The following is a 25451-nucleotide window of genomic DNA, read 5'->3' as shown; positions in this document are numbered from 1 at the left end:
TGCAAGAGCTTGGCCCTAGGTGAGCATAGAGCTGGATGGACACCTTTTGCAGCATTGTGAGACCCAGCTAAGCCATGCTTGGACCCCCTGACCCATGGAAGCTGTGAGGCAATAAATGTGTCAATTTCAGCTGTGAAGGTGTGGTCTTTGTTATACGGCAACAGAACAGGAATATTTACTTTTTTAACTAATAGGCTCCATTTATGTGGAGGAAGGAGAGGCACGCATGGACCCAGGTTGGCCATCCTAGATGGCAAGCGGCCCGTACCGCCCAGCCTGCTTCCCTTCCTAGGTGGACGGCTGAGAGAAAACAGAGCTTGCGTTTTTCCTATCAGTGTCTAATATGAGCCTCCCTGGAGCAAAGAAAATGGGCCACTTTGAACAACACAGGTAATTAGGCATCAGTGCTAAACCACGGGTGTCTGACAACAGGTATAATTATCCTCATCTAACAATCTTAAGGTTTTAAAACTACCCAACAAGGAAGGGTTGGAAATTGCAAGTTGAAAGAGTTGATTGGCCTGGGTGAACCATTTCCACTTGATTTTAAAGAACACACCAGAGGACGGTGCCATGAGTCAAGGCAACTTCTATTCCCATCCAGGGCAGAAATGAAGCTCCGAGTTCCTCCGTTAATCATTGCGACGGCTGGAAGCTCAGTTTCCTCGTCCCAGGGTGTCTGTCAGATCTCCGAGGAAGAGTAAGTTGCTTATCACTGTTTACTGTCCTCCCGCTGTTCCTTGGATCTTTACACGGACACTTCAAGTGTGATTCAGCTGTGTGATCTGGCTCCTGAGCACCCCCAATCTCAAGCCACGCTACCTCTGCCATGCTGCACCCCAGCCACAGTGAACTTTGTTCGGGTTCTTTTGCCTGTCATGCCCATGCCTGCCTCTGAGCCTTTACGCAAACTCACTCCTCTGCTGCGAACAGTCTCCTGAGTCTTCTCTTCTCTGGTTCTGTCCTTGTTAACACCCAGTCTCAGCTTTTGTGGGAAGGTCTCCCCTGATCTCTGAACTACTATTCTCACTGGGCTTCTCAGAACTTTTTATAGGACATACTGCAGTTTGTAGCACTGTGCTTATTTCGCTGGTGATGATGATGGTGGTGGTGGTGATGATGGTGGTGGTGGTGATGATGGTGACGATGATGATTTACATGTGGCTTCAAGGCGCAATGATTCCTCTGTTCTTATCCAAGCTCATTTAGCGAATATTGAGCCTCTGCTATATGCAACATTTTCTCTATGACCTGGAAGGGACAGTGAGGAGAAGGAGACAAGGTTTCTGTCCCTAGACGCTGGACCCTCCCCAGAGTCCACACTGCTCCTACCTTAGCTCACATCTCCTTCATCCCTCATCCTGAATTCTTCACTAGCTGCAATCCTTCCCCTGGTGCCCCAATGCCTTTGCAGTAAATCCAAACTCACAGCTGCTGCGGCCTTCCATTACCGAGCCCTGGCTGCCCTCTTCAGCCCTAGTTCCTGATCTCATCTTACACCAGCGAGCCTCTCTCTTCCCAGCCACCTGGCCTCTGCCCATTTTGCTCCCCTCTCTGAAGCACCTTCTTCCCCTAGTAGAATCGTGCATGTTATACCCTTGGGGATTCAGTGTAGGCATTGTCTCTCCTGAGGAGACCTGTGCTCTCTTACACTGGGGAGCCCCACACACCATGAGATGGCAGACATTTAACCATCTCTCTCCCACTTTCCTCAGCTCCTAGAAGCATAGTGGAACCTCCTCCTGTCTTTACCCACCAAGGGCCAAAGTCTTGCCATGCCGAAAGTGGGCATCCAAATGGAGCTTGCTGGATGAGAGAGGTGGAGAGCTCAGGTCCAGGGACTTGGAGTGATCTTCTGGAGGTGGAGGAATGGAAGAGAGATTCCTGCTCTAGGGTTTCATAAAGTTTGAAATATATATATATGCCACGTGTCAGGATTTAAAGCTTTAAAGTGGAAATGAGCCCCAGATTCTGATGTCCTAGTGTGAAAAGAAAGAAGGTGACTCCCCAGCCAAATACTGCCACGTGAAGCAGGTGCTGGGTGGGGTGGGGGTGGGGGGCTCTCATTACTTTTAGTGACCGTCCATCCCACAGACTATAAGCTCCAAGAAGTGCAAGGTCATGTCTTTTCAAAATCTCAGCTCCTAGCACAGTGCCTTCTCTGAAGAGAACGCCCCATTTCCCTATTGCTTTGGATAAATGGAACGTGAATAGACAGCATTTGGCACAAATTTTTCTGAATTTGTTAATTGTGTGTATATATTTGGGCTAAAATATAAATGTGTTATGTACATGTGTGAGAGAGATATATAATTTAAATGCTACTAAACAAACCCCACAATTAACCCATTTTTTTCCTGTTTTCCGTCTTACTATAGGTGCTTACCATCTGTTGGATGGATGATAAAAAAAAAGAAAGGAAAAAAGAAAGAAAAAACAAACCACCTCATGGATCCTTCTGCTTATGATATCTTTATTGAAATAGAGTACATCCCTGTTAAGATACACATTTGATTGTGACTCCTTAGAGCTTAGAAATGTCTTCCAATTATCCTATTTTTAAAGGGATCATGTCTAAAGCTCTTAAAATTGGAACACAGGGAGCCTCAGGACCTGGCCCCTGAGGGCTTTGCTAGCGTTCTCACTCCTCAAGTTGCATGTGTACCCCACCCTTTAAACACCTGGATGGACCCCCAACCCCCCAAGCCCATGGTGCATTTTCAACCTTCTTCCCAGTGCTGTTTACTCTGATACTCCTCACCCTTTCCTCCTTCTCCCCTTGGGGTAATCCTAAACATTGTCAAGACCTAGCTGCAACTTCCTTCCTTCCGCCATGTACTGAGAAACCTGAACCTGGAAGAATGCCTTGGGCTGCAAGTGACAGAAAGCCTGATTTGAAGTGGCTCCAACAATAGGAGGTTTGTTTTCTTGCTTAAGAGAATCAATGCTGAGGCGATTCCATGGTTAATTCAAAGCTCAATGGGCCATAAAAGATGTGGATGCTTTCCAGTTTCCTGTTCTGCCATCTTCGAGGTGGCTTTCATTTCCAAGTGTGTTCAGCAGGCTTTCTCTCACAAGCCATGGGTAGAACTGCTTCTTATATGTTCATGTCTGCGTGAATATATTAGTCAGGGTCTTTCTGAGCAACAAAACTGATAGAATGTGTGTGGGTATGTGAGTGTGTGTGTGTGTGTGTGTGTGTGGAGAGAGAGATTTATTTTAAGGAATTGGCTCATGTGATCGTGAAAACTGACAGATCTGGGATTTGCAGGGCAGGCAGCCAGGTGGGCAGGCAGGCAGGCTGGAGACCCAGGGAAGTATGGATGTTGCAGCACAAGACCAAAGACTTCTGGGAGCACAATTCCCTCTTTCTTGGGAGAGCTTAGTCTCGTTCTCTTAAGGCCTTCAGTTGATTAGTTGAGGACCACCAACTTTATGGAGAGTGATCTGTTTTACTCAAAGTCCACTGATGTAAATATTCATTTCATCTAAAAACTATCTTCACAGAAATATCTAGAATAATATTTGAGCAATATCTGGGTACTGTGCACTAGCCTAGTTGACAGATAAAATTAGCTATTATGATGTCTAAATCAATCACTGTCAAGACAGAGGTTGGAATCATCATGATTGTTGTAGATATCAGCCACAAGTAAACTTCTGGGGATGGGGACCTGAGCACATGGCTGTGTGGAGGGTGAACATTCAAACAAAATCAGGGCTCTGACTGCAAGGCAGACTGTGATTACAGGTGGGAATGAATGAAGTACGGATTCAAGTGGGTAAACAAGAAAGCCTGTTAAACACCAGGCAGACAGAATGTCAATACTTTCTGGACTTTAAAAAAAAATCCTCACCCGAGGATAGGTTTACTGAATTTTAGAGAGAGAGGGAGAGAAAGAGTGAGAGAGATATATCAATGTAAGAGAGAAACAGCGATTGGTTGCCTCCTGTATGCTCCCTGACCGGGAATCAAATCCTCAACTTTCAGGGCACAGAACAATGCTCCAACCTACTGAGCCACCCAGCCTGGACCTTTATGGCCTTCTTGACATGTTTTATCAATTCCATTAGAGCCTTTGTTATACTGAGTTATGGGTTAATGGCTTATATTCCTCTTTAGACTGGGTTAACCCTTGAATAAGAACCATGCATGAGTACCTCTTTATCAACAGCCCCTTGCAATGTACTCAGCATCAGGTACTATTGAATTGATCAAAGTTTGCTAGGCTTGCGCAACCTAGTGCTTGCTAATACTACAGAACTCACACATTTCTATCCATCACAGGCTTTGTTGAAGTCATAGATTCACAACTGTTATTCCAACTGATAGTTACTTCTGGACTCTTGTAAAGAACTTATATGACAATAATAATTGTCCAAGTAGTCTAGTCATATGAAGTTTTCTCTTTCACACATCCATAATATGAAAAAAAAAAACAAAACCCAGTGGCAAAGTAAAGAACCCTGTCATCCTTAAGAAGACATAAAGGGTCCACTGTTTGCCCTAAAGCACCAGCTCAGATAAAGTAGGTCATCTGGAGTCTGTCAGATGTTAGAGCCTCAGGTCCACTTACTTAATCCAAAATTCTCAGGACTCCTATCTTTTTATTTTATTTTTTAAAGAGTTGAGGAAGTGAAATGATCAGATACCAGTCTTTTTTACCAAGAAACCAAAGGTCAATAGGAATGTTAAACACAGTGGATGATAAAGCCATTTCTCAGTTGGCCACTGTATAGGGGAATTCAAGGGACACTTACCAAGCATCTTCTGCATTTTAGGCATCAGGAGTGACCCTCGTTTACAATATTATATTTTCCAGATTTTAGCTCTCTGCCTTTGCACAAGCAGAGAAGTATCAACTACCCAGTGATGGCGTCAGTGGTAAAAGAATGATGGCCACACCAAGGAAACAGACACATCCTGACTCACACCGTGCACCGGACATCACCAGTAGCACTTTGTCTGCATTATGTAATTTAACTGTCACAAAACCTCATGAGGCTTATTTGGTCCTTATGTCCATTTTAACAGATGAAGCTCGTGGGCTGAGAGTGGGTAGGCAACGTGCTGAGCTATACCAGCAGGAAGCCCGAGAACCGGACTCAGCTCCAGCTATGACTCCGGAGTCCAGGCTCAGACCCCACACCTCTGCGTCCCATATCGTGGGCTTTATACGTAGGATCTCATTTGAAGCTGGAAATGAGGAAAAGTTCAACTCTTAAATCAACACATAGAGGAAAGGTAAAATTTCTTTCTTGTGATTATTTTAGAAGCCACAACAAACTCAAAGCACAGCCTCGAACACATGTAACAAATGTGTTAGCAGAGTGGATATCATTTTTTTAAAAAAGCGGGGCAGAAAAGAACAATTCTGCAGTGCCTATCCAGTATTAGCCACAGGTATTTTAGTCACTACAAAGGATATTATATTCAGTTTAGTTTAGTTTAGCAAGACCTATTGTAACCTGGAAGAATGCCCTTTGTTGCTCTAATTCCATAATCCCAAAGCACAAGAATATAATTATAAATGTAATTTCCAGGATATCTTGAATACAAGAAGCACATTCCTCAGAAAAAAATACAAGCATTCTATCTACTGGAAAGGGCTGTTCCCAGTGTAAGTATAAAATATCACAGATCTATACGTGCCCTATGAGCATAGCTGTGTCAATTAAGTTGTTACAGGATTATTTGAAACCTGATCATTTCTGGGAGAATTAATCAAGTCCAGTTTCTCTCCCACTGAGCTAAGGAATAAATGGACCATAGTGAGTCTACGACGTTAGTAATAGCAGCCCATCAGTCTATCAGTGTACTGGCAGCCACTCGGCTTTCTCCTGGGTCACTCGTTCTCCCTCCCTGTGCCTGCTTTCACCGCATTGAAAAGCTCCAAGAACACGTATAATTGGCTCACAAACAAATGAGAAAAGTGAGGCGCAGAGGAGTTTGGTAACTTGCTGAGCTCCGCGCAGCTAATGCAATGGACGCTACATAAGAGCAGGAGAAGGAGACATCGCCGCCAAGAATGAACCAGGTGACCCGGAGCACCGCTCTTTCCAGTTGCCACCAACAACAAAAGCCTCAGTTGAACCTTGGGGTTCTCTGTTCTCAGTGCATGAGCGAGGACCCCACTGTGCTCCTCCGCAGAGCTTTCCTTTTTACCTTTTCATCTATAAGCAGTTAAAATATTTTGAAATATCTCACCTGCCTTCCCTTCCATCCTTCTCTTTAAGATTCTTGCTCTTTCCCTTGCCTCTCTCCCCACTAAAGTCTTAATCAACACAGCAGAAGGGTGAGGACCACAGTCAGGATAAGAGCAGGAGGAACAAGCAAGGGCCCTTCACCTTGCTCCTAAAGTCACGGTGTGTTTCTGGCTCCCAACTGTCTTCGGTTCTCTCCCCCCACGCTGACCGCATCTTTGTTGCTTGTTATTTTTCACTGGTGCGTGGCCCAATCTGCTAAGTCCTGACCATGGATGCTTCTGAAGTGACATCAGGAACAGCATACATCCCAGCAGGCCTCTTTGCCACGGTCAGCCTTTCCAGACTTCCTGTTTCATTAATATTAAGAAATGGCTCTTTCTCACTTAAGCAAATCCCAGCACACAGAGCTTCAACCCAGATCTTCCATCACCGTCTCACCAACAGCGCCACATGTAGGCGGAAGGACCTTGGGGCGTGGACTCGTGGAAAAATGCCGTCATGGTTAAATTGCCACTCACTCAATTCATCTAACATGTAAGTCAGACCGTCCTGCCTTTTGCAACATTCCATGCCATGTGGCAAATGCAAAACTCTGGAAATAACATAATATTTCATTCAAATTCTTTTCTTAAAAATAAGAATAATTGTGCTTTACCTGGAACAAAGCTTCCCTGGACCACCTCCTTGTATGCCCACCAGCCTTCATGGATTTTTGGTGAATTCTGTTGAGCTAAAGGAAAAACAAGAGAGACTAAGATAATAGCAGTAAACTACTGTGTTCTGGCTGTCTAAGCAAGAGGCATGAATATTCATGCAATAATCCTTTTCTACCTAGAAGTCCTACTAAAAAAATTCAACAGCAGCCCTCTCCCTCCTTTTATTCAATTAGATCATTAACCTATAACTATACTGTCATAGTGTTAAGACACTCTATTTAAGTGAAATAGACCATAATTATGTATTTAAGCCTATTTGAATCCCCTCATTTCTCTTTACCTTTGACTCACCTCTTTTTCTCACTCACCCCTTACACACAGCCACACAGACATACAGACACACACCAACTCTGCTGGAACTGAGAGGAGGCTGATCCCATCCAGACATACAGACACACACCAACTCTGCTGGAACTGAGAGGAGGCTGATCCCATCCACAAGCCCGGCAATAATCCTACATGTGCACAGAAGTCTTAGGCACGGAGAGGTAGGGAGTTAGCTGAAAGGGATACACTAGAAGTGGGAAGGGTATAATCAGCCAGCTTTCCCCAGGTCCCATGAAAATGAAAATAAAATATAAATAATCATGGTGAGCGCTTTTGATATCATAGGGAGAAAGGGTTGAAATCCCAAGAAACTGGAACATATCACCAGAATCTGTGAGCTCATACCGACACAGCCTCAGAATAATCTTTGGCATTAATGACACGGGATGGGTGAACTGGGGCAATTTCTTTCCATGTGCGTATACATTGCACAGTACAGGTGACACATACACTTATGCTGATCGCTTTATTTATTAAACTGAATTCATTTTTCAGCTTGTAGTCACATTGGAGGAAAATACTGTAACTTCAACCATACTTGTAATTCGGCCAGCATACAGTAAATGTTCAACCCTTACTTGAATTAAATCTTGTTCTTTTTCCAGTCTGCCTTTTCAGGCTCAGCATCCTGGGATAGAGCGAATGGTACAGACAATGGGTTTGAAAGCAACGCTTTGTATAGAGAGAGCATTTGCTGAACTCCTTTAGCTTCCATATGAGCTGCGGTTGCTTAGCTCCAAGTGCCTTCCCGTGGTGGAGAGAAGATGTGTTTTCTGCCTATGACAATAAGACCCCTGAGGCTTGCAGCTCCGTGATGAAAGAGGGTTTATGACATAGGACAAGTAAAAGAGAAGCCAACTTTTCCTAGAGCTGACAGTGGGGCTAGGAGGCTTTAGAAACAAATAGAAGGGAGACAGAAACTTATTTAAGGCTCTGAGAAGAACATGGCTCACCAGAGAGAACCTAACAACCTTCTGAGTGCACGGCCCAGTACCCGCTGGACCGGCCAGAGATAACGCTCTTCTCCAAGTGCTTGACTTTAACGCCACCAGGTAGGAATCTCCCTCTTCCATGAACCTCTGACATTACGTTATCCCACACTGTAGCATTTAGATAGTGCCGACACTTATCTGTTTCCATGTCATTCACACCAGCCTGTAACTTTCTTGAGGCCAGGGACTATGTCTTCTTCTCAAATCCCACAATTTATGCAAAGTTTGATACATAAGAGGTGCCCAATAAAAGCTGGATAAATGCATGAAAAATTGCAATCCAGCTTAGGCAGCCCTTGGGACATTTTAGTCTACATCCAAAGACTTGTCGTGATGCCTATATTTGTAGTCAGTGGGAATGTGGACAAAAGTGTTGTCAAGTTGGGTGACAGGCCCACACTTGCTTGACAGATGGAAGAGCACCAGGAACTGGCTCCCTGCCTGGGGAAATGAAAGCCATAGAGAGCGCCTTTATTTAGCTTTAATGTATTTAATTTAAAAGCATGGGGGGGGGGTAAGGGGGGGGGGAAGAAATGTCATACTTGAGAGTATTTACATCTCTGTCCTTCTTTACTTTTTCTGAAGTTGTGAGACAAGGATGAAACTCCTTTTTACCCCTCTACCCTCTATGACCTAACGTACCATAAACACTAGAGAGAGAACACACAGATCCCCAAGAACTGCACTGGCAAACTGGGTGACGAAGTGACTGTACCAAGCACAGAAGATGGGTATAAGCTGGAATCACCTTACCCCTTGGGCCAGACCCAAGCAAGCTGACATCAGAATTATATAATATTTGTGTTAGAAGATAAAGAAAATATGTGGTGGTGGGGGATCACCCTTTATTACTCTCACCTTAAAGGCTTAGAATGAGAGCATGGTTAAGAGGCTCAAGATAGTTGGAATTGAAAATCAACAGGAGAGAAGTCCCTAACATGGCTCATTTTTAGCTTGGTATTCTAGAATCTCTGGGATTTAGTGGATTTCCCACGATTTTTGCAAAATTTCCGTTCTCTCTACTGTTCTTATATACCATGTTTATTACTCTCTCCACACCTTCACTCAGCTTTTGTTCCCTGGAATTCCCTCTTTATCCACTTTTTTATGATTAGTCTTACTCATTCTCAAAGCCTTACCAATTCCTACTCTTCTCAAGAAACTTCTGACCATTCCAGCTCCACTGTGATCCTTCACTTCTATGAAATTTAGAACTTTAGTATCTATTTCTCATTTATCATTTTCATTAATTCAACAAACATTTGAGTGCCTGTGACTGTAAGGCAGTATTCTATGCATCAAGAATACAATGTCCTATTTTCCAAGCACTTACAGTCTAATGGACACAGAAAAGAGCAAACAACAGCATTAAACTATAGGGAGAATATTAATGAATGTTCTGTGCAGCATAATTTAAGAGGTGAGGTAACAGAGTGACTGGAAGAACACACTGGGTTGTGTGACAGTGATGACATTTGAGATTATGACACTTGATCTAAGAGGAAATGACAAAAAAGATCTGGCCTCTTAATGGTCAACAGTGATAGTATTTCAGATGGATTCAAAAACCTTAAAAAGGCAGGGAGAAGTTTGGCTTTTTCAAGACAAATATGTGGTCATAGGAGATGCATGGGAAGGGAGGTTCTAGATGAGGCTTGATGATGTGGCTAATAGTCTAGAAGACGATGGTGCCTTCAACTAGGGTAGTGTTGGTAAAAATAGAAGTGGTGGACTCTATACTTTCTATAGGAAGAGTGAAGAGGAAATAGTGATAGATTGGATAAGGGAAGTTAAAGATCGTGGGTGAAGGATAATTCCCACCATGTTTGGCCTGAGTGACTGTGTTGACAGTCATTGAGATGACGAGGGTAACTGGGCAAGGAGTAGCTTTGGAGCATGAAGTCAATGAAGCCAAGAGTTCTGTTTGCAATGGCTCATGAGCTTTATGGGGAGATGTCAAGCAGGCAGTTGAATATCAAATGAGTTCCAAGGAAAGGTCAAGATGAGATATGTGTTTACAACTCTGGCATATAGATGATATTTAAATCCATGAGTTTACAAGAGGTTACCAAGTATTCTGTGACAATGTGTAGAAAGATCAAAAGGGATACGGACAGAGCTCTGGGATGTTAACTTTATTCAGATTTCCTGTTTTTTACCCAATGTTCTATTTTTGTTCCAAGGTCTCATCCAGGATCCCACATTACAGTTCGTTAGTTGTATCTCTTTAGTCTTTTCATGGCTGCAACAATTTCTTCATATACTTTTAATTTGTATCTTCCCATAGCCCTATCTCCCTAATTAAATTAAAATGATCTCACAGGTAGATGTGGTTCTTTGTCTACTATAAGGCAACACAAATAATAGATGTGTTACAGAATAGATTCCCTGAACCCCCAGAGCCTGCAAGTTGGGGGATGGGGAGAAGGGAACAGCTTTTAAGATGCCTTTGTATGACTATGGCTGGTAGCTAGTGTCTTAGTTATGCAAATAACTTTGGTTCTTCCAAGGTCCCAAGGATATGGGAGGGGTGTTGACTATGGAATAGTGAGGAAAGAGCACACAGAACCTGCACAGAGTTCTGTGAAAGGTCAGAACTGGTTACCATAACCACTGCATCACAGGCCATGGCCAGGGATTTAAAAATAAGGCTGCAACCATTTTAGAGAGAAGAGAGGAGATCCACACAGTTTGGAAAGTGAGTAGGAAGTACCACTCGGTTTACAAGGAGGGAAGAAGGAACTCCATGCAGCTTTGAAAGGGCAAAGGGAGAACCATGCGTGATCCAGTGCAACATGGCACATGCTTTCCTGGACTGTTATACAGAGGCTGATGACATCGTACCCCACATCCTGAAGGAGACAGCTGACAGATAAGGGATGGGGAACTTCTGGGCATGTTTTTGGTTTCTAGGCTTTTGGGGAGCAAGGAAAGTGCTGAGTCCCATGGGAGAACAGGGCCCTGAGCTGAAGTGCTCACTGCCCTCCCGGGGTTGGAATATTGTAAATAAAGACCTGTTTTCCTCAACACTAGCTGTTGGCTTTTACACCCAGGCGCCACGGGAAAGAACCCCCTTTCGCTCTGTAACAGATGCACTATGCATAGTGCTTAATACAGGTTTCTTTAATAAATCTAGGAAGGGGAGAAATACATAAGCTTCATTTAGAAATGCTTTTTATAAATGTTATAAGAATACTCACTTTCAGATTCCTTTTCACTTTTTCCCTGAAATAAGTTTACTGACAGTCCTTAAGATATTAAGAACCATGTAACTTAAATAATAATAATAGAAGAACACAAAAGGGATAAAAAGATTATCTCTAATTTATGTAATTGTAAGAGGGTATCTATAATTTTGTTGTCTGCTTCTTTTATCAAACGTTACTTCCTGAGTTGTTTTCTCCATTCTTAATTTAGTGTGCACATAATAGCTCTTTCAGGAAACATGCCACGATTTTCCAATTATTCTCTTCCTATTGGTCATCTGAATACTGAAATTAACTTTTTCAAATTCAGAACTTCCTCTGCTCCCTCTCTTTTGAATCATTTTGTGGAACAGCATGACAAAAATCAGTGTGGAAGAACAAGGCATGCCATGTATTTAAGTTACTTTGTAAAAAAATTAGATCAATTTGCACTGCCATTTAAATGTGATTATTTTTTAAAAGAAAATATTAGAGTAACCTAATAGACAAATAATGACAGGATAATGCTAATCCATTTAAAATTAATTTTGACTTCTGAGAAACAGGAAACTACATATTTCATGATTTTTACTTTATCATCTTGGAATCAGTTATAGATGTATTGTCCATGAATATTACAGCTTGATTTGGTGGTGAATCTCTTCATGTTTTAAAACAGATAGTAGAAACTTCCGACTCCCAAAATTCAAATCCATGCCTAGCTTCACTCAGCCTCCCATAAGTCATATCAATAAGGAGAATGTGTGTGCGTGTTGTATTCAGATACTAAAAGGTTATTAGTATAATCAATCAATTTTAAACTACAGTTGATAAACTATTAATTCCTAAAATCAATGAGTTAGTCAATTGTGGGATTAATCTCATTTCACACAAAACTTTCCATCACAACTAGTAGCTTTGAATGAGACTTAAATCTCATATCTTTCTTAAGCTTGAATTCGGCAAGGCTAATTCAAATGAAAGAAAGGAAGCACGTGGAATTGTCATTATTATTTCAAAGGCAGAGTGAAATAAGGGAAAATATATAGCAACCTGGAGTTTCTGTAAGGCGGACATTTATTAAACACTATGCCTAGTATACCTATTATATGTGTTGCCCAACTGTAAGGCTAAATTTTGTGTCACTTTGGGCCAATTATTTCAACTATTATATGCTCAGTTAAAAAAACAACAACCAATCAATCTCAGTGCCCTTATATGAAAACTGGGAATGACAGCCTCAAAGAACTGTCACAAGGACTAAATACGCTGATGTATGTAAGACAATACTTTGCACTCAATAAATGATACCCGTTACGTTTATTATTTGATGTTACTGGTGGTGATATTGGGGGATGGGGGTTGCAAGAAGAGGCAGGAAGGAAATCTGGCAAAAGGAAAAAAGTAGAAAATTGCCCAGAAAAAGAAACCAGAAGCTATGGCACAATTTTACTTGAATCTGGTTGAAATTTTTAAAAAATAATTATGACCTGAAGCATAGTTGATCTGCATATTCTAGCCATAAATTCTCAGCCAACTGAGGGAAGGAGAAAGACAGAGGGAGAGTTCAGGAGCTCCCTGAGGACACTCATGATATTTGCAAGTCAAAGTATAGTCACTGAGGAACCTGTGGAAACCAAACAGCACACCTGAAGCAAGAAAACAAGTGATTCCTGCAACTCAGGCAAGGGACCTCTGCTATTTGTTAGGACAAAGACTAAACAAAGCCAAAGGTCCATGGGGGCTGCAAGAATAGAGGACAAAATGACCCATTGGGATCAGTTAGCTATAGTGGGCCATAGGCCAGATGCTAACCTTAGACGAAAAGGCTGAGTGGTTTTAGTCATTTATTTTTTTCATATATTATGCACTTAACATCATCTTGTCCTTCTTTCAGAGCCTGATGGACTGAGTATTGGTGGATCAGGCACTACATGGCAGGTGCTGCAACATAATTCACAAGTCGTAGAGCCAGTGAATTATGAGCGCATCTGAGCTGTCCAGACAAGCCAAACTAAAGTTGCGTTAATTAAATAACAAAGTGAAAGTGAAGTTTGGGACTTGAGTTATTAGGACAGTTGTAACCGGAAATCTTGATCGTTCTACCTATCTCAGCCATTCTATCAATGAGAACAACTGAAAAATATCTATTTCTCAGCTGGAGTTCTCATTCTGGATCCATCCAAACTTTCAGAGCCCACTAAATAGTGTATCACTATTTTCTAGAGCCTGGTGAGCACCATAATTGTCTTTTGCTCCTGTGGCAAAGATAATGTTAATAATCCCCCAATATACACTTTCCTCTTCTTTAACAAGAGAGTCCCTGGCTTTTAGTAAGGCACATGACTTCCCAGAATAACAACTACATCTGCCTGCCTCCCTTGAGTCAGGTGTGGACATGTGACTAGTTTCTTACCCTTTATGTACATTTGATTTCATTTCAGTCCAACTCAATATGGTTCAGTTCAATCCAATCCAAAAGATATTTAGCAGGTGCTCACTGAGTTTGAATATATTCTGAATTTCTGTTTTGGAGAGCCTCATAGTTCAATGAGAAAGAAAGAAATGTCTTTAATGTTTTCGAGGCTAATGTTTATACAAAGTATTAGTTATGATGATACTAGTGATAATAATGCCAGTTTATCTGCTGTTAAATGTAAACTTTAAAATCTCAGTGGCATAGTTCAAGTTTACCTCTCACACATGTAAAACCCCGAACTGGTTTCCCTGATTGTTGCACGGCTCTCCACTTCAGGACTCAGCTTCTCGCATTGTTGTGGCTCTGCTACCTGCCACGTACAAATTCAAATCCCATGCTATGTACATCAAGTCAGATGGAAAACAGCATGGAGACTCTCTTTTCAGGGCAGTAAGTCTAGAGATAATAATCATTACATTTGGCACATTTCATTGCCTGAAAGTTATTCTTCTTAATACACCTAAAAATAACAGAGGCCAGGGAAGTGCCTACCTGTGGGCTACACAATGGTGTTTGACTGTATACAACGATGATAAGTCTTGTAGAAGCTTTCACAATCCACAGAGCTACTGAAGAAAACCTAAAGCTTCCCATTTTCCTAGGATGGGCCAAGAAAAGGAAGAAATATGTTTTGAAGAATACAAAGCCAGACCCTGGCCGTGTGGCTCAGTTGGTTGGAGCATTGTTCTGTGCACCAAAAGGTTGCCAGTTTGATTCCCAGTCAGTGCACATGCCTAGGCTGTGGGTTCGATCCTTGGCTGGGACGCTTACAGGAGGCAACTCATAGGTTTTTCTCTCTCACATCAGTGTTTCTCCCTCTCTCTCTAATCAGTGGAAATGTTCTTGGGTGAGGATTGAGAAAAAAAAAAAAAAAGAATGCATAGTCAGAGTGACTTCTGCTTTGCCTAGGATTCCCTAGAGTTCCCCTGTTGTCCCAATAAAATTATAAATAAGATCTTCTTTTGCCCTCGAAGGTGTACCGATCGAAATGATAAATCACGCAGTCATGTCAACACATAGCAGTCTTGACCGCACAAAGCTACAGCCATTTTGGAAGGATCTGCCTGTAGGGTATATAGATCCATGTCAGATCATCCACATATTGATGACTGTTTCATCGTGTGTGTTATTTTACCTTAATCAAGAATGTGTGCCTTCTCCCTCCTCACCTGTACCCTCTCTCACCTTCCCCTGCTATCATCATCACCATCTGACAGCTGACAAATCAATCAAACCAATTCATTTGACCACAGAAAAGACCCAATCACTAGCGACCTGATGACTCAGATACTTTTTAAAAATTTCAATGTTAGATGTAAAGAGGCAAATTTCAACAAAATAAGCTTATAGAAGGTCCTGAAGGTATTAAAGTCTGAGTTACATGGGAGGAGGGAATTCACCCCTTCTCTGAGTAACCTTTCTCCATCTGTAAATATTCAACATGACCCCCAATGCTTTCTTCACCTCCTGTCTATGCAGTGACAATGGCTATTGGAATGAGTTATGGTATAAGATATTAACTATAATCAATTATAATTATCTTATAAACAAATTATCTAATTATATTTCATTTTCCCCTAAATATAGGCTAGCCTGTTCAGAAAAAAATGAAAATATGACATAGAATTATAGATGTGAAGTCCTGTTTTCTGCCTCCCTCATTTATCAAACAGAGAAATTGAGACCCCGAAAAGTGACATCCTTTGGAAAAGCTACAGCAGGAAGCCAATACCGGGCTCATGGTCTCTGGTGATCAAACTGCTGCTCTTCCAACTACATATAAGAGGGTTTTTAAATGAGCTGTAAAGGGAAAGATCAGGTGTCAGTTAAACAGAACACCCAACTTCAGTTATTTGGGATTATCAGTTCAGTAGTCAGCCACGTCCAGGTTTTTTAATAACATGTGCACCTATTCCACCAAAGAAACCTTTAAGGATGAGATTTTTGTCCTGTTGGCCTGCAGAAGGGGTTCTGGAACAGAAGAATGTGCCCTCTCTGCCTAGGAAAACCGAGTGGAAAAAGAGAGTGACAAGTTCCAGAGTTACCAGTTACGGAAAACTTCTTTTGCTCTTGAATCATCCACCTCTAGAGCTCTTTGAGATGTACTTTCTAGGTTTACTCACTTGTAAGTGAAAGGAAGAGTGTTATGAATGAAAAGAGAGAACCTATGGGGGGAGCCTGCTTTCTCTGAGATCCTTTTTAAAAATTAATTTCTAAAGGAACAGAAGCAAATGTACTTTGAAATGACTATTTTTTTCGCCTCAAACAATAGGTTTTCTCAAATTTCTGGGAATGCCAAGAACATTCTATCTCTGTTATAAATTCTACACACAGCCATGTAATAAAAAAATGAAGAAATGAAAAGAAAGAAAAAGCCCTTACAAACAAATACTTTTTTAGTCACCCAACCAAGGCAGATGCCATTCCTTATAGCCATAGCACCCTCTGCTTTCAGGACAAAAATCACCAAGCACAAAAGTGGAAAAATACACTAAGGATTATACAGAGCTCAGTCAATACAATGTTTTCATCATTCTGGCCAGATTTCCACAGACCATATTTTGTTCAGAAAGTCATCAAATGCTCTTTCATCATTAGGTTAATGCTCTGCAATTCTACAAATCTGCTTCCTTTGGAACATCCAGGGTCATGCAACTGTGAATTTCAAAAGGGAGGCACAACCAGACAGAAATAGTCTGTGTGCTGCTGAAGCAAACACTCTGCTCTCATTTTCAAGGTCAAAAAGATAGGAGTGGAAGATTGAAGGAGTTTGCATGAAGTATACCAATACTGGCCATAGCTGAGTTTTTTTCTGTAGCTTGTATACATGTTTCTGTGTCCCTAGTATACTCATACATGGATGCAAGATGAAGAGATGTTGGACTTGGTGAGCATACAATGTGAAGGTGTGATCACAGGGGGCAGGACAGGCTGACATTAGGTTTCGGCCTTCAGTTGAATTCAAAGGTGTTCTTAGCAGCCAAGAGTCAGCCAAGAGAAGAAATGATAAATTATAATGGCTAATATTTAAATAGCTTTTATACACAGACACCACTGAGCACTCTATGTATATTGACTCATTAAGTTCACAAAGGCCCTCTTTAGTGTTAATATTAGAGTCCCCATTTTATAGGTTAGGAAACCAAAGATTAGAGATGTCAAGTAATTTGTCTGAGGTCTCCTTGGTAGTAGGTGGTACAGGTGAGATTTACACTTGGGCAGTCTGGCACCCCAGTCTGTGCTCTTAATCACTACGTTTATTTCTTCTCAAAAGTTGGAGGATAAATACAAGGTTAATCTATAGAGAAGTGTAATTTTTAAAAAAGAAGATGAAAATAGAAGAAAAAGATCATCAAATGTCAACAGGATAAAACAGGACTTGAGATGGCAATGAGCTAAGAGGTCACCAAAACTGGAGAAATCATTTTAAAAAGGGCAGGTGGGAAGTAGGAGGACTCTCGCAAACAGCGGAAACCATGTTTAAATATTCTTCCTGTGAAGACAGAATTTGAGATGGGCCCTCACAGAAAAGACCAAGTCACTCCTCTAACCACCACTGCTCTCCTGCCAGAATGTTCTATCACAACTATTCAGAAAACTCTAAAGATACTCCTGTGAATAGAGCTTTATTGCAAGTGTGGTTAATTCCTTCAGATACATTTTAGAAGTGGAATTATTTGAGTCAAAGGGGAGAAATAAGTCAATGGGCATTTTCATTCTAATCAGAAATCAGACAAGGATGGTTAAAATGATGACAAATAAGTAAAAGCTGCCATTTATTCAGTAATTTTTGCATACCAGACACCCTTCTAGGAACCTCAAACATACCATTTCACTCAATCAAAACAAATCCATAAAGGAGAAAATATCATGGCCTTTGATTCAAAACATTATAAAGATGTCCATGGTCATAAGCTATTAAGTGGCAAATGCAGGATTTAAATAAAGTCTGTCGGATGCTAAAGCTCATGGGCTTTACTCTCTCTACTGCCACGAAGCTCTGAACAATCAATAGAGGAGGTTGGGAATAATAACTCTAACTACTGAAAAGAAGTCAGAAAAAATTATTCACCCATCACATATGTCAAATGAAACATATAACTTCCAGATCAACTAAGAAAAACAAAAAAAGCAACGAAGAAAACAATCCAGCAGTGTCAAGAATGAAGAATGGGGAGAAGTAGAAAGAGAGTGTGTAGAAAAGAGATGGAGGGGGAAGGGCGGGAGGGAGGGTACAAGGTGTAATAAAAATCATAGGGACAGAAAATGAAATATAATGGGAAAATAAATTCAAATATATTAGTCATCACTATAAATGTAAATGGTTTAAATTCAACTATGATGAGCAACAGAATCACATATTGGACTTTGAAAAAATTAAATATTCTGTATTCTCGCATACCTAAAATAAATGGCATGAAAAGACTGAAATTAAATAATGGAAACAATTTAAATATTCATCAGTATAGGAATAAGTCAATTAACAGTTATGATCATCTGCAGGAATGTTGTACAGTAGTTAAAACAAAGGAATTCAGTTTATAAGTATCAAAATAGACTAAAAATTGTATTAAGTGAAAAAGCAATTTGTAAAAAATAATAATTTTAAATGTATATATGGGACATAATTATATATAGGATATTTATAATATGCATATGTTATAAAATAAAGTTATATATTACTATATATCAGAAACATATTATATATATTATACAGATCACAAAATAATACTATAAATTTTAAGCATCCATGCAAACATAGTGAAGTTATTTAAAAAATGGATACATACCGACTTCAAAAAGTGATTATATCTTGAGAGAAAGAGAAAGAGTGGGGAATGGAATTAGGAAGGGGTAATAGATTACTACAAATTTTATTTATTTAAAAATGTATGAAGTAAACATGGCAAAATGTTAATATTTGTTATTTCAGAGGGTTGGGGAGCATTGGACATGTCCTTTGCACTTTTCTGGAATGCTTAAAAAATCATGATTTTATAATAGGTAAGAAGAAATAGGCATGGTAATAAATACATATGTTATTCGGTAAATTTAAACACCAGTTTTTGAAAATTAGCTGGGAAATAAGCAACCTTACAAGAGATGAGTAAGATGAACAATTCAGTAACACAGAGATCAGTAAGAGCCTTTCATATTTCACAAGACTAAATAGATGTCAATTCTTCCTAAATGAATGTATAGTTTTAGTGATCATCTAATTCAATATCTAGTAACTTGAACTGTCTCCAAAGCTTATATGAAAGAATGACTAAATAAGACCTAAAAAATGTTGTTATGAATTTACATGTTCAGATATCAAAATTTCATAAAGCTATGATAATAATGATGAGTTCTTGATAAGCAACTGGCAGACAGATCAATGAAATAGCATTGATGGTGCTGAAATATTCCCTAGCATATTTATTAGTAAGATATAATAATGAAAATATCAAAACATATGACAATGAAGAAAATAATTTTCTAGGGAAATTGACTAATTGTAAAAAAAATTGTTAGATATGTTTGTCACAATATCAATTCACTCTTTAATATATTTTATTGATTATGCTAGTACAGTTGTCCCAATTTTTTCCTCTTTCCCCCCCTCCACCTGGTACCCCCATTCCCTCTGGCAATCCCCTCCCTTAGTTCATATCCATGGGTCATGCATATAAGGTCTTTGGCGTCTTCATTGCCTATACAGTTCTTAAAATCCTCCTGTCTATTCTGTACTTACCAATTTGTACCTCTTAATCCCTGCACCTTTTCCTCCATTTTTTCCCTTCCCCCTCCCAACTGATAACCCTCCAAATAATCTCCATATCTATGATTCCATTTCTGTTCTGCTTGTTTGCTTACTTTGTTTTTTAGATTCAGTCATTGATAGTTGTGAATTTATTGCCATTTTAGTGTTCATAGTTTTGATCTTCTTTTTCCTAAATAAATCTCTTTAACATTTCATAAAATAATGGCTTGGTGATGATGAACTCCTTTTGCTTTACCTTGTCTGGAAAGCACTTTATCTGCTTTTCCAGTCTAAATGATGGCTTTTGCTGGACAGAGTAATCTAGAATGTAGGTCCCTGTTTTTCATATTTCTTTCCCATCCCACCTAGTCTGCAAAGCTTCTTTTGATAAATCGGCTGACAGTCTTATGGAACTCCTTTGTAGGTAACTCTGCTTTCTTCTTGCTGCTTTTAAGATTCTCTCTTTATCTTTAACCTATGATTTGTCTTGGAGTGGTCCTCTTTGGGCCCATTTTGTTTGGGACTCTCTGTGTTTCCTAGACTTGTATGTCTATTTCTTTCACCAAATTAGGGAAGTTCTCTTCTCCTTCTAGCACCCCTGTGATTCAAATGTTGGTATGATTAAAGTTGTCCCAGAAGCTCCTTAATCTATCTTGTTTTTTTTGGATTTGTTTTTCTTCTTGCTGTTCTGATTGAATGTTTTTTCTTCCTTATGTTCCAAATCATTGATTTAGTTCTTGGCTTCATTCACTCCACTGTTTGTTTGTTCCCTATAAATTTTTCTTTATTTCACTTAGTGTAACCTTCATTTCTCCCTGGGTCTTTTTTATGGTGTTGAAGTACCCAATGAGTTCCTTGAGCATCCTAATAACCAGTGTTCTGAATTCTGCATCTGATAAATTGCTTATCTCCTTTTTGTTTATTTCTTTTTCTGGGGTTTTGTTCTGTTCTTTCATTTGGGCTTTATTTAGGCAGCCTCCCTATATTTGTTTCTATGCATTAGGTAGAGGTGCTTTGAGTCCCTGTCTTAGTAGTGTGGCCTATTGCAAAGAAGCACACCAGTAAGTTGGATGGGGTGGAGCCTTAGATAATCACCAGGGTTGGGCAAACTGTGTGAACCAGGTTGATGGAGTCTCCAACATGGTGTTGCTGCTCTGTGGCTCATGTTGGGGGAGGGCTCAGAAAGGGGAATATGTCACTGCCTGGCCTCTGGAGTTTTATCTGGAAGGAAGCTGTTCCCCAGCACTCACCCTTATGCCAGACACTTCAATTTCCCCCCATATGCCATTGATGCCCTTCCAGCTGCTGCCCCCATGCTAGAGCACAGAGGGAGTCGGTCTGTATTAGCCCTAAGCCTGTTTGGGGCCCTTTGAGAGGAAGCCCCTGAGAATCCCACAGTTTCTTCTGCTACCCAATTCCCACTGGTTTTTATAGCCAGAAGTTATGAAGACTTATCTTACTGGCACCACCCTGGGCTGGATGGCCTGTCATGGGGTTGGGATCCCTTGCTCCTGAGGTATCCCTCCTGATTTTTACCCACCTCATGTGAGTGTGGGACTGCCCATTCTACATTTCCATGCCTCCATCCTTCCTACCCATCTGGATGAATGTGACTTCTTTAATTCCTTCGTTGTTGGACTTCCATACAACTTTATTTTCTGATGATCTGGGTGACAGTTTTTTTGTAGTTTAGTTGTAATTTTTGCTGTGGTTGTGTGTGAAGGTGAGCTGTGTTTACCTATGCCTCCATTTTGATTGGAAGTAGACCCACAATATCAATTCTTGATGGATTAAAAAGTTAAAAGTAAAATAATAAAATGTGAAAAATATAAGTAAGTTAAATTTATAATACTATTTCCTGGGTCAAAAATTTTAAGTTAATGTAGGTCACCTTCTTCCCCTAAGCCACAATGTTGTTTATGCATCTAGGTAGACCAGCAGTCTAATCCTCATAGAACATTAAGGGAAATGAAAACAAATGTACAAGGGGACTAAACGGTAACGGGTAAAAAGCACAATAAGATTAAATTAAAAAAAGAAAACCAATGTTGGTCATGCCCCTATGGGAGATGAATTGTAACCTGGGTTAAAACTGGGGTGTAGACTCGTATAGGCTTATGATAGGTTGGGGTTTCCCAAAAGATAAGGGGGACCCTTAGGGATGATTTTCATGAGCCATTAAAGACAAAGATTTATGTAATAAAACAATGGGTTCTGACTACACTCTTAGTAAACTTAAAAATAACCTAACACTGAACAACAAAGCACTAGGTAAATCGTCGTCGGCAGCCGTCCGTCTCGAGAGACGATGGTGTAGCTTCTTAAGAGTCTATCTGCACCGCCGAGAATGGCTGTGCAGTCCGACTCGGGAGTGACACGGTATCTGTCTCCTCCCGTGTTGAATCGACATCTTGCGATGACGCTGGAGTGTCCTCTCCAGTGAAGCTGAAGCTACAGAGCCTGGGCAGGGTGATATGGAGGGTCTGCTGTTGCCCATGCAGCAGACCGCCCCTCTCTTCGCAGCTGAAGGATCCAAGGGAAAGACGGAGTCAATACAGCTTGGCTTCAGGTGCGCCGCAGGAGTTGCCGGTGTTGACTACAACGTCAAACCGCCTTAGGGACTCCGGCTCCGGATTTTCTGTCGGGGTTTACTCCCTTAGCCTTTCCCCTGAAGAGGTATGCCACAAGGCAGCGGAGGTTTTTTGGAGTCAGAGTTTTCCTTCTCTGATGTGCCCTGACTGGAAGATCGAACCAGCGACACTTAGCTCGCAGGCCGACGCTCAATCCACTGAGCCAAACCAGCCAGGGGGCACTAGGTAAATATATCATGGAAAACCCATGCAACATAGTATTAAATCATGTTTTTTGAAGATTATTTGAAGACACAGAAAAATCCTCACCCCCCCAAAAAATACTACATGAAAAAAAAGCAGAATACAAAGGGGAAAAATATATTAAAAGTGATCCAAATTTTGAGAAGGGACAATGAAATCTGGAAGAAAATTCAATTAGATGTTCTGTGAAGTTATTCCAGGTGGTAAGATTATGAAGTGAAGTTAATTTTCAAACTCTTACTTTTCTATCTTTCCAACATTTTTAGGTTGCAACATCTTACAACATGTATTTATTTTTTATTATGAGAATAAAAAAATGTCATTAAAAATTTTAAAGGCAAAGTCTCCCACAGTGTGCTAAGCTTCCCAGAACCAGCGACTCAGATTTCAGTGAAGACCCTACAACGTCTCTTCTTAGTGGTAAAAATTAGTCTCCCCAACATTAACAGTTAATTTTCAGACCTGCAGATGGAAACAAGAAAACCCAAAGGACCATCATTCCTGAGCACAATTTCTCACTCTCACACGTTGGCCACTATGCCGCTGGCTAAACAATCCCCCCAATTCTTAGTTATTCATTTTGACTCATGCATAAAAATATACATGTCAAATCAAAGAAACCTCCTTAAGGGTGGTTATTAACCAAGGCAGTCTGGAGTGCTATTTCAAGCCCTAAGCTCAGAAAACGTGATAACATTTTGGACTCAATTTCGCTTTGCTCCTGCAAATGACAGGGGACCTCTCTGTGGGGGCTCATTGCTTATGCTGGCATTCAATTTACCAGAAAATCTTAAATACTGTTAGCAAACCCAGAGGTCAGACAGCAGCTACAGAGTAAAACGGGCCCTGGAAAGCTCTGCTCTCTGCACAGCTAGTGAAGTTTCATGCGGCTTCCTGAATAACAGGTGCACACAGAGGCGAGGTGGGTGGGGGATGGGATAAGTATCACCTGTGAAAGGTGAATGCTGTTGATAATCTTCACACTCTTGTGCTTCTAAAACACTGCACAGACTCAACGTGCTGATATGTCTCTCCATGGCAGGAATGAATTAAAACACCTCTCTCTCTCTCTCCCCCCCCTCGGCCCCCTCCCTCTTCCCACCTCTGTCTTCTTCTGATTCTCCCTCTCCCTGTCTTTGTCTTTCTCTCCACGTATCTCTGTGTTTCTGGGAGTGTCTCTAGGTCTGTGTGTGTCTCTTGTTGTCTCTGTTTTCCTCAGATGTCTGTTTTGCCTCATTCTCTCTACATCATTTCTTCTTCTTATTCCTGGAACTTCACCAAATGTTGGGGGTGACCAACGGAGCACCTAGTTTGCCTGGCACTATGTTTGTTACTTTATATCCATTATTTCACTCAAGCCACTCAGCAACCCTAAGAAGAGGAAGTGGGCTCAGAGAAGGATTTTGTCTGAAGTCACCAGTAAGTGGTAGAGATGGGGTTTGGACCCCCCGCCTCTCCGGCCTGTCTACGCACGGCAGGTGGAGATGGCTAGTGGGTAGGGAGCCCCTGTGGCCACTCTCTGCAGTAACACTGTCCTGGGCCTGTGGATACACTTGGAGTGGGCACTTCCTCTGTGATGGAAGGGCTTATTCTTCCTCATCTACAGGCTGGGACATGGACCAAGCTGTGAGCTCACCTACCCAAAGACAAGGGACAGACAGCCAAGTAACCAGACCTCCAACCCTCCCACCTCGGCTGCCTTCTCACCAACTCTTTTTAAATTTCCTTTGACCTGATTTTTGTTCCTAAAACAATCTATCCTTATTCTTCCAAGGGTCTTCTAATATTCAAGGCCAAATGGCCATGACCTAGTCTTTACTGTACTTAAACTCTCTTCTTAACTTGCTTTGTCCTTAGCTTCTGTGATGTTGTAGTCACCACTTTCTATATATCCTCTTTTTAAAGAGGGTAAAATTATATAAACATACATGTAAATAATATTTAGTGTATATAGATTTATACACATATATGCATTATTTATTACATCTATATGTATTCTTCTTTTCCTTTAAAAAAATATATATATACACATATGTATTATATAGAACAGACACAAGCATATCAGGGAATTAAATGAGAGTACATAGTTGAGAAAACCAAGCATCAAAGAGCTCAGCATGAAGTAGATGCTCAATAAATATCTGTTCAGTTAATGAACGAACCAACTCACAGTATTGTTTCTCAATCTGCATTCCAACAAATCTTCCACTCCAGCCGACTAGAAAAGTACCTCCTATACATGCCACGTGCCACGTGTTTTCTTGCATACATCAGTGGACCCCCTCTGAGATAATCCCCCGTCCTTTACAACTGCTGTGCACTTCTTGGCTAAAAGGTCACCAACCCAGTGAAAACCTTCTGAAGACCAAGGCAACTGTGCCTCTCTGAATATTCATAGCAATTTCTGTCCATTTGGCAATTTACCCTGTATTCTTCTGTGAATAATCTTCAGTAAGCGCTTGAATTATTACTTAACTTTTGTATTGCTATTTCACATTTCCCTTGTCATTGTCTCTTCAACTGAGTGAGCCTTAAGTCTTTTCTGTGTGTCTTTACTATGCTCCTCTAACAATATATCCTCAATACATGTTTAATTTATTAATATTTTGAGTGCAAGAGACTTCTTACTATTACTAACTTTTATGTGACAGAATGGGGAAAGGTAATAAGTAAATTTGCTGAGCTTCCTCTGTGTACTAAATTCTTTACATGTATATCTTGTTTAATTCGCACATGAATTCATTAAGTAGGTTTTATCTCTTTTACTCATGAGGAAACTGAAGCTCAGAATTACTTAATCTGAGTTACACATCTGATAATAGGGAAGCTGGGACTTGAAACCAAGATTCAACTAGAAAGTTCATGTGCTTAAAATTCTGGCACATTAAATGATAAGGCTTCTAGAAGAATAGATATGAAGGTATCTTCAGGATAGGCCAAGATTTCTTTAACAGGACACAAACAG

The 25451-nt window shown here is 40.7% G+C and overlaps 1 protein-coding gene across 1 annotated transcript in view; it reads right to left on the bottom strand.

Annotated features, from left to right (window-relative positions):
* CA10 (carbonic anhydrase 10 (inactive)) overlaps nt 1-25451 on the bottom strand; it is a 440048-nt gene that overhangs the window by 367711 nt on the left and 46886 nt on the right. Inside the window, exon 3 of the mRNA XM_090290846.1 lies at nt 6863-6937. Within this exon, the coding sequence (XP_090146972.1) occupies nt 6863-6937 (75 nt within the window). The remainder of the gene's footprint in view (nt 1-6862; nt 6938-25451) is intronic.

This window comes from Furipterus horrens, unplaced genomic scaffold (genome assembly GCF_987537825.1).
Source record: "Furipterus horrens unplaced genomic scaffold, mFurHor1.1.pri manual_scaffold_11, whole genome shotgun sequence".
Lineage (NCBI taxonomy): Eukaryota > Metazoa > Chordata > Mammalia > Chiroptera > Furipteridae > Furipterus > Furipterus horrens.
This window is presented reverse-complemented; position numbering and strand designations above follow the sequence as displayed.